General features: G+C 35.8%; 1 protein-coding gene across 2 annotated transcripts in view; it reads left to right on the top strand.

The window, feature by feature from the left end:
- The window catches only part of EFL1 (elongation factor like GTPase 1), a 79,720-nt gene that overhangs the window by 50,281 nt on the left and 16,949 nt on the right, over positions 1-12,490 (top strand). For both annotated transcript variants that reach the window (XM_074880105.1, XM_074880106.1), the window contains exons 16-18: positions 626-757; positions 3,227-3,374; positions 9,824-10,830. In XM_074880105.1, coding sequence (XP_074736206.1) covers positions 626-757; positions 3,227-3,374; positions 9,824-10,830 — 1,287 coding nt within the window. The remainder of the gene's footprint in view (positions 1-625; positions 758-3,226; positions 3,375-9,823; positions 10,831-12,490) is intronic.

Here is a 12,490-nt window from a genome sequence, read left to right as displayed (position 1 = left end):
AGTTGCAGAAAAAGGGAATCTCAAATGGGCATAAAGGGGATGGGAGGGGCAGGGAGGAAAAAAAAAAGCATTCTTCACAATAAGAGTCATTAAGCACTGGAGGAGCTTGCCAACAGAGGCTGTGCAGTCTCCATCATTAAAGGTTTTTAAAACTTGACTGGACAAGGCCCTGAGCAACTTGATCTAACTTTGAAGTTAGCCCTGCTTTGGTGCTGGAGGTTGCAGTAGATGACCATTTGAGGGCTCTTGCAGTCTAAATTTTTCTAAATTCAAACCACCAAAAATAAGTCTGAGCTGTACAAAGGCTGGACATATTGGAAGGGGAAAAAAGTCCTCAGGTCCTTTTTGTTCTTCAGAGCTGTAAACACTCCTTTTTAAAATACAGAGGGAATGCAATGGGAACTGTGAGATTAAGTATCAAATGTCACACCAGAGACTTGAGTACCCAGATTACGCACAAATGTTTTAACAGGTACTTTATGTGAACAGTGAGGATTATTTTAATCTTTTTTTTGTAATTAGAATAATTCCAGCTTTTTTAGCTTGATGATCATGTCTTTAGTCTTGTTTAATATGACAGTGGGTGATTTTTTTGTTTTACTTTTCTTTTTCCAATTTTTATTAGGAATAGGAGGCCTGCAAGATGTTGTGCTAAAGTCTGCAACACTGTCAACGTCGCCAGCTTGTCCACCATTTACACCTCTCAACTTTGAAGCTACACCGATTGTGCGGGTAGCTGTTGAACCGAAACATCCAAGTAAGTTCAAAGGAGAATGGGGATGGTAACGCAAATTCAATGGGGTAGCAATGCAGCTCCCCATCCTTAGTGGTTTGGCTAATTTATGATCTGTCCACTGAATCAGAGACTGCCCCAGTATAAAACCAATATATATGTTGCCTAGAGGTCCATACTTTATTGTTCTTGTGAATTCTTCTAGCTGGCTAGCTCATGTCACAGTAGGTGAGGAGATACAGAAGACCTTGTTATGGCCTTTATGGTCAGACTTAGCTGTTCCACAAGTAAGACACTGTGTGGTGGTAAAGCTTCAGTATTTCTTTACTGTGAAGGTAAGTATATCTTTGGGTTTTTCACTTCTGCTAACATTCTTTTATGCTGTATCATTAGGCTCACGGTACAATTTGCAGTGCCACTTCTAATTGATTCCTCCCCCCCGCCTCCCCCAGAGCAGTATATCTCTGACTATTTGAATTTCAGCCCAATTTCCATTTGTGGTTGTAGTGTTAGTAGAACCAAAATAACTGGCTTTCTGTTCAGTTACAAAATACGCTAACACTAAGATTACATGGTTTTTTTAGAAAGTGATTGGACAGTTTAGCAGCTATTTGTGCCACATGTCTGAATTAACAGATAATCATATATTGTACATCCTGCATTTGTTAAAGCAGTTTTGAAACTATTGGAAATTACTGGTTCTACTGAGTGTAGTATTTAATTGAAAATGTTAAAGGAATGTAATTCTAGAACTACTGACCAATTTTGGGGTAATTTTTTTTTTCCTTAAGGAAACGAAACTGTATCATTCTTACACCATTGCTTAATTTTTCCTCCCTGGTAACTTCTGAATCTATGGTTTGAACTAAATTTGTTAAAGGAACAGAAGCCTCAAAGGTAGCTACACTTGCAAAAGTTTCCTGAATATCAGCTGCTGCTTGCAATAACAGGAAGACAAGCAAAATTTGACCATTGCATGCTCAGCTTGAAAGCAATCAAATTGTCCAGTGAGCTGCATATGGTCTTGGGGTGGCCCTAGCCCATTGTCACATATGGGTGCCTTGGATTCTCACAGCAAACGTACTGCAAAACTGCATCTGATTATTAGGGAAAATTACTCAAATAAATACAAATTATTTCCCTATGTATATTTTACAAAATTACTGTGTGTCTTCACAGTAACCACAGCTTATGGTTGCCATAAGCTCTAAAAGAAAGAGAAATAATTTATTCATTCCTCTCAGTGGGCTTAAATGCAGAAGATGAGGTTGAAAGTGTCTAATGCTGTGTTTTTTCCACTTTTTGTTTATGTCTGGTTTTCAAGGATAATTTTCTGTTACACCCTTACAAGCTTAGCATTAAATAAACAATATCATATTTCTCTTAATAGTCTCCAAGTGAATGACAAGTTTAATGTCACTCTTCCTTCTGAATATGAATATGCATTCCTAGAAAGCCTGTGGGTATTCTTTACCACATATGGAAAATGAGAAAAAGGAATCATAATTAATTTTTAAAAATTGTATTAATTATGAAAAGCTGCTGACATGAGGTGTTTATGGATAGCTCTGATGTAATCTAGCCAAATTTGACTCACTTGTGGTTGTTCATACTTCATTAACTTTAAGACAACTCTTCTTAAACACCTTCATTTTAGGGACAGATGTGTTTTGTTTCATTGAAAAGCTCTCACATTCCCTTTTTTTTCCCCCCCCTGTTCAGGTTGTGGTAGCATTAAAGCTTTTCAGTGGCTTCTGGATAGCTTAAATCCTTTTGTTGCTTCATTCACTCTTATACCTTCTAAGTAATACATATGGAATCATTTTTGCTTTTGTTTTAATGAAGTTAACATGTTATTATTCATGTCTTTGGAGCATTTTAAGCATTAGCAATTTACAGATTGTTACATTTAGCCATGAAAGATTGCAAAGAAATACAACTATTTACTGAAAGGTGACTTTAAACAGTTGTAATAAGAAAGGTTGTATCTTGATAATTTGTGAAAATGAAGAGTGAAATCTTGACGTTTGTAATCACTTCGTATTGATAACGTTCAATTGTTTTTATTGGTTGTGAGCTGTTGATGAGCTGTATGTGGAGTTAATTGTATATAGGAAGCAAGATAACGTACTCATAGTCAATAGCTACCTTGATATATTAAACCTATTGTAAAACTATGTAAAAGAAAAATGTTCATTCTGTTCAAATGTGTACCATGGTTATGGTTGTATAATGTGAATTTTATCATCAGTACATAAATTCTTGCTGACAGATTATGAGTTTGAAGCTTATGTCTTCAGTTGCTGCTCTCAAACCATACCACTCTTTGTCACTTAGAAGCAGAAGTTTGCCCACAGAAACACCTCAGAGGTGAAAGTTTTTGAGTATTCCTAAAATGGGTGTTTAGACCTCTGTAAAAATTAGTGTTAATATTTCTTACTTCAAGTATTCCTTCTTCAGTATTACTTTGTTAATAATACCTTATTTTGCCAGGTGATATGCCTCAGCTGGTCAGAGGAATGAAGCTTTTAAACCAAGCTGATCCGTGTGTCCAAGTTTTAATCCAGGAGACAGGAGAGCATGTGCTAGTGACAGCAGGAGAAGTTCATCTTCAGCGTTGCTTGGATGACCTGAAAGAAAGGTTAGAGGGGCAAGAAGAAAGAAATATTTTTAGTTCAGTAGGTGTCTGTTGTATTTCTTTGTCAGATGTATATCTTTGACTTATATTCTGGTAATATAGAAGCTTCATGCACCAACAGTTTTTACCATTGGATCATAAATGCACCTTTTCATAGCTATAAAATTACCTGCAGTTGGGCAGAAGCCACTAGCTGATCACTTTTATACATCTTATACACCTTTTGGGCACTGTCTAGAAATGATAAATTGCAGTAGGTTCAGGAGTCCAGTTAAGAATGTAATCTACCATTTGTACAAATTAAAAACTGTGAGGGGAATCACGTCTGGTAAATGAACTCTCAAAAATTAGAAAGCAACAAGACCAAAACTGTATGTGCACACTCTTCTTCTGTTCCTTTGCTCTTCATGTTGATTTTTTTCTAAAATGTTAATCTGGTTTTTTATTTATAAGCAGTATTTTCTGCAAGCATAAATGCATACATTTAGTATCATCTAATGTTTCTTCAAATTGTAAAAGAACTGTTGTTTGAAACAGTCCTTTCCTGTAACTTCGTTAACTAAAAAATTTTGGGGACTTCTGTCCACATGCGTTTAGTGTTGTTTGCTTTCAAAACCAAAAAGTAAACCTGATGATGGATGGTTGAATGTCTGTCTTATTGTACCCATATACATGCCGGTTAATATCAGACAGGAGTCACTTCTTACAAAAGTTAGACTAGATCGCTTCTAAAATTGCATGTGTGTTTTAATGGTTGTCCTCATTACAGCTTCGTGCAACACATTTTTACCACTTCTAAAAACATAGTATTATTTATTGATACATCTCACTTGAATGTAACATGTTAAATAGAGCAAAACTGGTTGTGCCTGTCTTCAGCTGCAGTTTGCAGAGCAAGATGTATAAATGGCTTTATTATTGGCATTGGTCAAAATTAAAAAAAAAAAAAAACAAGCGCCGTGTGATGGGGAAGTAGGATTATAGTGAGCAGCTAATAGCAGTCCCTCTATTTACATTCCTAACCTTTTCTTTTGTAAAATAATTTGTTTTTTTTCAGAGTTGTAATCTAGCTTGGTTTTTGTTATGAGAACTATAAACTGTCAAGAGTGACCATTTTGTGTATTCCTCAAAAAAACATTGTCAGTGTTTCAAACTACCAAAGCACATAAACGCTCTGTGCTTGTAGCATCGTGAGCAGAAACAAGAAATTCCTGAGGGCACAGACTACCAGGACTCCCACCATTGACCCACTTGGACTTGACATAAGGTTCCTGATATCTTTTTTTCTCACTTGGGTACCAGCTCCCAAAAGGAGTTGGGAGCGAGTGTGTTTACTAGCTTGTGCTCCTTGTAGCCATCTCTGAGGACTTAGCATATCTTAGCTGCCATCCCTCACATACTAGCTGGTGGGACAAGAGTTGTCCCTTCTTCTCTTCCCATTTTTTGGAAGGAAAAGTGAAGAATGGGATCCCTGTTTCACACTGTTCCTCATGGATTCCATGTGAGTTCTGGCAGTGGTAAACTTGCATCAGTTAACTATTAGAGGAAAGGTTGTGGTCTGAAATGTTAGTTATTTCACCACAGTGTGTGTTTCTGTACAAATGTTTAACTCCTAAGCACACATAGCTTGGAATAGCAAATTGTGGACCAGGGATCGAGACAGTGTATAATACCCTTAAAATGTGACCCACAAGATTTTCCCCAAATGTATTGGGAAAGGTTATTATTCAAAATGTTTAAGTCACATTTGAAGTAGTCGGGCAGGATTCTGATCTTAGCATCTATTACAATTCTATCAACTGGGTTTTGAAGAGTCGACATTTTTGGAGTGATTACAGAAACTGAGGATATTCTGCTGAGTTGAAACTACACTGAATTGTCTTTGTCAAGATTTTAATCAAACTTTTTCAAAGGCACATATTTAATTTTAGTTTTCCTAGTGTGTTCTTAGAAAATTATGTTCAAGTGATACTTATTGTCAAAGATGTAGAGAGACATGGAAACAAATAAAAGATCAGTCATCCCTGTTTGTCTAAATGATTAAATATGGATGTTCTGTTTAATTTTCCTAAATTTATTTTTATTTTTTTCCTAATTAGTTCTTTTTGAATAGAGTAATAAATTAGACCTTTTAACATTTTTTTTCTGCATTTTACAATAGAAATTTTAGAACTTTCTGTCCAAAGAGTATTGCAAATACTAAGCATGAGGGGATTAAATTGCCCTGTTCAGAATGAGAAGCAAAGAGAATGAAGATGGTGGGTGTGGGGGTTTTTTGTTTGGTTTTTTTAGTATAATACAAGTGCATGGAAAAATTGCAAAAAGGATAGATCTCCTGGTTTTGAGTCCCATGAAAATAAAATTTACAATTACATTTGCTTTTCCTCTGCGACTTTTTTATCAGTCTGCCAAAATTTACCAGAACTTAGGAAATTTTGGTTAGTCCTTTTGTTGTCATTTAATGAACCTGCTAACACCTCGGGAGTGCTTAAGAAGAATACACAACTCTGAGTCTGTCAGAGAAATGTAATAAATCATTTTTCCTTTTTTCTTGCCATCACTCACAACATTTGATGTTCCTAAAATGTTTCAGCTGACTTGAAAGCATCGCTTTATATCATGAAACTGTTATAATAGTGGTTATCAGAACAAAGGACAAAATTATTTCAGTTAACTTAATGCTGGTTGCCTGAGTAAAGTAGTGCCTGACTTCCATTTTCTGTGTAATAACCCCTGGCAGTTGTTATTCATGCTTAGCTGCAACAAAAATCCAGACATGATCCTAGCTTGATTTTTTTTTTTTCTATGAGTTGCACTTTTCTTGGAGTTTAGACTAATAACTTCTAAAATAATCTGGTTTAGAGCAATTTTTGATGCAATGAATTGTACCTCATATGAAGGCGTAGTGCAAGGTTTAATAAAAGGGAGTTTAAAATACCAAGATTACCAATCACAGAGAAACAGAGATAATGTTAATCATCACTGTTCCCAGACTTGTGAAGTAGTTCAAATAAGTTGCTTTAGAGCTTCTAGGTCCATGTATTTCACAGTGCAAAAGACAGAGCCTTTGATTGTTGTCTCAAGGCTCAAATTATGTAGATTAAAACTGTTGAGTTACTTCGAGCTGTGTTTGCTTGAATAGCATTTCAAGTGGCAGTAGTTGTGGTGGTTTTATTGCAGGTAACTAGTCAGCTACTAGCTTACAGCTGTAGGTACTACTAATTAGAACTGAGGCTTGATGCAGAATAGTGGCTAGTCTAAAACTGATTACAGCAAAATATTTCAGCTTTAGACTGAAATAGAGTTGAAGTATGAGCGTTCCTGAATGCATTGTATTAGCCTCATAGATGTCCGTGCAGTCACATAAGTAAGATCCTTTAAGCCATGCATACTGAAACATGATTTTTGTTAATTTTGGTTTTGATGTAAACTCTAGCAGCATGAAAATCTAACTGCACCTCCTTCACAGGGATCAGTGACTTGTCCAAAAACTAACTTTCTGTTTGTATAATAGTATAGTTCTACATAAACATTCATTAGCAGGAATGTTGTATAAATGAAGGTAAATAATATCCAGACCTTAGAAACAGGTCATTCCTATTATGGTCTTGTTGTCTCCATGTGTTTTAAAAACAGAGCCTAATTCAACTGGCAGTATCAAACATTATTTTTATGCCTTCATGCCTAAATGATAATCCCAAACCCCTTGTCCATTGATCTGATGCTAACTTGCTGTACCACAGGTTGTAAGTCTAGCAGTGAGACAGTAATCAGTACAGTATAATTTGTATAGATTATATAGCTAGAAAAAACTGTTACAGGATTACCATTTTACCAGTGGTAGGAATGTTTCATTTCCAAACAAGGTGTTTCCTGGGAGACTTTGCAGTGAGACTGTTGTTTCCCCTTCAGATGAGGTGAAAAATACAGGCTATTTTCCAGATCTGATGAGAATGTTTCAACATTGCAGTATCTTCAGCTGAGTTAAATCTTGAATGTATTTGAACGAGATGCTGATTATGTGCACTTAATAAACATCCATTTCACAGTTCTTAAAAAAACAGGGTTTTGCCGTGGTGCCATTGGCAATTTTCAGCTCCTGTGATTACAGTAAACAGACAAAATATCATACAGGATGTTTTGAAGTCATGAAGTTGTATTTGAAGATAAAACAGGTGATCCTTTATGAATAAATATAGAGATGTTTATTAAATATATAAAAGAGCTGACAAATCTGGCACTTCTTAGCTAGCTGGTAAAATAACACGTTGGCATACTCAAAGATGTGAAGCTTTTACTTTTAGAGCATTTTAATCACTAGTAATTAATTTTCCTCATCTCATCATAGAAATACCTTCTAAAATGTAGTGAAAGCTTTCCTGCAGAGTACTTACTTCAAGACAAATAATAAATACAAACTAATCTGAAAAAAATTGCTGTTGGTTAATAGTGTTGCTGCGAGCAATGTATCAGTTCCTTAATAATCACACTTTATCACTGTTATAAATGCCAATGCTACAGTATCGTTGAAACTTCTGTCATTCTGTCTTATTGTGGTCTGCTGTACTTAGTTCTTCCTAAATGTTTTTATTTCCAACACGGGTTTTCTTCACTGTGTAGGGTGTTTCCCAGCTTAGTTTAAAAGAAAAAAGAAAGCTGCCTAGGTTGTTTCTTTCAACTCTTAACCCAAAATAATTCCTTTGAAAATCACCAGCACTCTTGCAAAGCAGACTATAAATTAGTTAAACAGACTGAACTGCATTGGTAAAATTTTTCCCTTTCTTTTGGCATGGAAAAAGACCAAAATCTTCACCTACTGTCTCATACCCCATTTTATTTTGTGCTTTCTCTGGTCCTTTAAAGGCAAAGATTGAATTTACCTTTTCTTAATTAGTCCAGAAATAAGATTCATACACAGCCTTAAAAATTCATTTGTTTTCTTCCATTAGGAAATTCTATTATCTTTGTGAATCTTCCAATATAAACTCTTCCAACAAACTGAAAAGCATTTAATGACCTGAAATAATAGGGTTTTCTGGTACAGAATTGATAGTTTAGTTTTTGTCCGTAGTTAACGGTCAATTTATTTTAAATATCTCCATAGTTTCTTTTATTTATGTTTTAGTTTTGTATAAAACTGTACTCACATAAGTCACTTTATTAAAAAACACATCACTGAATTTTCATTGAAGCGATGACAGTATAAAGCTACTTGGAATGTATGAGGGAGAGGGGTTGTGTTTTGCTTTATAGTAGAGAAAAGACTTCTACTAATGACAGGTCTATACACGAAATAATTATCTGGCATAATTCTATAACAAATGTGTCCCTATATGGTGATACTCAGGAGTAGCTATTTCACTTGAAATTTGTTCCCTTCCTCAAGCCAACTTAAGGGCATTCCAAAGTAGGTACTCAATGACTTCTGCCTTTAGAATTGTGCCTCATATATTTACTTTTGCTACAAGATCACAATTATGATTGATCCTTCAGGTTTGCAAGGAGAATAGTGGTTAAGGCTTACACTAGCTAATCACAATATGAATTCACCAGGTTTTTTTTTCCCTGTGTTAATGCTCCTCCCGCTTCTGTGCTGCAGTGCTATTTTCATGCACATGGGCAGCTTAGTATTGTGCGCAGATTTGAATCTCCTGTGCCAGGAGTATGGAGAAAATGGGAGTATCAGCTCTCCAAGTGCTCCTAACTGCAGAGAGAGTCCCTACCCTTAACTCACAAGGTTTTAGAACCCTGGCTCCACGCTTTACAAGAGCTTGTTCAGCTTACCCAGTGCTTCATGTTTTCGGAGCATCTCACTGTACGAACAGATGTACTGGTTCAGATCAAGTGTCCGTCTTGCTCAGTTCCCTGTCTGCAGCAGTGTGGCCTAGAGCAGATGTTTGGGGACGAGTTAAAACAAGTAACTGGAACACTCTCCCAGGCCTTAATCATTTCTGGTTCAAGGCCTGTTCAGAGCCTGTTGTGGTTTGGTTGTAAGTTAATCCTGATCAGCCTTCCCCATGCCCCTCATAATTTTGTAGACCTCTGTTGTATCCTTGAAACATCTGAAGGCTGCATGTACTTTCGTACCTTTGATTGTCCTTTTCTCATTTTTTTTCTAGTTCTATTGTATCTTGTTTGAGGGGAGAGAACAGCAGCACATAGTTTCCAAGATGTGGGTGAACCAGTAATTTACACAGAGGCACAGCAATGCTTTTTTTCATTTATTTTCTTCAGTTCCTTTCCAAATCTTTTTTAAGACATAAGAAGCAATGCTTCTTTTTACATAAAGTTTTTCAAGAGTTTGAGTTTGAAATGCATTACCTAGTAATCTATGTTGCAATCAGATTTATTCATGAACATCTGTTCCATGCTAAGGCCATTGTCCTACCTCCCACCCTCAGTTTAAAAGTATTTTTTAAATTTTAAACTAATTTTTAATCTTTATTTTATAGGTTTGCAAAGGTACAGATTAGTGTATCGGCACCTATTATACCATTCCGAGAGACAATAACAAGACCTCCAAAAGTTGATATGGTGAATGAAGAAATAGGAAAACAGCAGAAAGTTGCTGTCATACACCAAACAAAAGAGGACCAAAATAAAATTCCAGAAGGAATTCAAGTCGATTCAGATGGGCTTGTTACAATATCTACTCCGAATAAACAAGCTACTCTCAGTGTAAGAGCAGTGCCCCTTCCTGAGGAGGTAACTCGACTTCTTGAAGAAAACAGTGACTTAATTCGAACTATGGAGCAACTCAACTCATCTCTGAATGAAGATAAAAAAACTCATGAGATAAATCAGAAGACTCTGGATAGGATCAAGGAATTCAAACAAAAGCTGGAGCAAAATTTGCAGGGAAGGAAGTGGAGAAATGCTGTTGATCAGATCTGGTCATTTGGACCACGGAAGTGTGGGCCTAATATTTTGTTATATAATTTTGAGGGCTATAAAAGGTCCGTGTGGCAGTGCCTTGGAAATGCTGTGAAAGAAGTAAGTAAATACAGAGACTTTGACAACAGTATAGTAAGTGGATTTCAGCTGGCTACGCTTTCAGGTCCCATGTGTGAAGAACCCCTCATGGGTGTTTGTTTTACAGTGGAAAAATGGCAAATAAATAAAGTTGGAGAGATGCCGTCGACTAGTAGTCAGGGTTCGGGAGAATGTGATGCCATAGAACATAAACAAAATGAAGATGCTACTCTAACAAGCAGTTGCACTGATGAAATTTGCAGTGCAAATGATGAACAGCAGGACAGCAGTCAAAGTGTTCCAAAATCATCTGAGAAAATTAGTAAACACAAAGGAGAAGTTTTACTTGCTGATTGTTATGGTCCCTTCTCTGGACAACTGATTGCCACCATGAAGGAAGCTTGTCGTTATGCCTTGCAAGCAAAACCACAAAGGCTTATGGCAGCAATGTACACATGTGAAATTATGGCTACTGCAGAAGTTTTAGGTAAGACAGACAAAATAAACCTTTGTCAGGAATTTGCTTTGAGTTCCAAGCTGAGGTTTTATATATTAGACTGAATCAGAAAGTATAACTTGATTAAAAGTTTTGTCAGAATTTTAGAGTTCTCCAGTAGATCTGTAAGTGACTCTCTGATGCCTGTAATGTTTATACTGTTCTGAATGAAAACGTAGCATTTTTCTTGCTTATGTGAAATGTATGCATAAATAGCAATCCTACACTTTTTTGGAAGTGCAAGATACAAAATGCTGCCTTTTTATGAACTTTTTGTAATACCAACTTCAGTAAACATGCATATCAGTATTGTGCCTCATAATTAAGCATTAGTTCCATGAAGAGATGAGGAAACCTATCCTGTTTGTAAAATGAGTGCAGAATCTTAGGAAATGCCATTTCAAGATGTTTTAAGTTAATATAATAATTGATGTAGAAGTAACATCAGGGAAAAGAGAGAATTTTAAATTATTGTTACAGTCCAGTTGGTAGTTTTTACAATTTTGTTTTAGTAGCATCTGTATCCTTCTGGTATGCAAGTGGCTCACTTTGCAAACCCAGTGCATACCAAATTTATGTGACTTATATTACCTTACCACTTACACCTACTTAAACTTGTTTTTATGACCTACTTACAACACCACTTAACTTACCCTAACATTTGTTCTTGGAGTTTTCCATGGGAGTTGCTCGCATGCTGAATCTGATCCAATGCACCAAGATTTTCTTTAAAATTAACTTCCATTGCATTTAAGTTATCAGCGGATTTAATTTGACTATACTAATTATGTGAGAAATGATAGTGTATCCCACATACCGTAATTAAAGATTTGGTTATTTGTTGTAAAAACGTCATCTGTTGTGCACACAAGCATAACGATAGAAGTTACACAAAGCAAATTGGTCCGAAGAGCAAAATCTACAATTGTATACAGTGACAAGAAGTGCCTTTGAATGATCAATTGTTTTGTACAGATGCATGATCCTGTGGTTTTCTGGAGGTTCTGGTAGGCCTGGTTAAAGGTATCCTGCAGTAAGCTTGTTAGCACATTACCTTAAACTGCAACTTACTATGACATAGAACTTCTGCATTTTAAACTGTCTTTAATTGTTTTTTAACCTGTAAGAATGCCTATCAAAATTAAACTTTGTAGTGTTTACTGTTTCAGGAGCACATTGGCACAATATTTCTGAATCGCTACATCAAGCTATAAGCAAGATACCAGTTTGTATAAATTGCTGTTTTCAAAAATGCCCACAACCGAAAAAGCATGATTGTTTATAGTGATGTAATTAACAGGCATTGACTCATCAATTGTACCATAAAACCAAATGGGAACATGGCTTTCTGAGATATATATATGAAATATATATAAAAGTGTGTGTGTATATATGTATGCATATATATGTGTGTATATGTATACACACACTCATTTTATATATATATATATAATGAGTGCAATTTAGGACTCAGACATGCAAGCAGATTACCCTAGTGTAATGAATGTGAGTTGTGTGGTAATAATCATGGACATGCACTTAGTCCATTACAAATTCATGGGTTTAATTTTTGTTATGGAAGTTTAAGCTAAAATTGCAATTACGTTAGGAGAATTGAAGAGTATGCATGCTATCCAGTAAGACTTGGCTG

The sequence above is a fragment of the Strix uralensis genome, chromosome 11 (genome assembly GCF_047716275.1).
Source record: "Strix uralensis isolate ZFMK-TIS-50842 chromosome 11, bStrUra1, whole genome shotgun sequence".
Taxonomy (NCBI): Eukaryota; Metazoa; Chordata; class Aves; order Strigiformes; family Strigidae; genus Strix; species Strix uralensis.
This window is presented reverse-complemented; position numbering and strand designations above follow the sequence as displayed.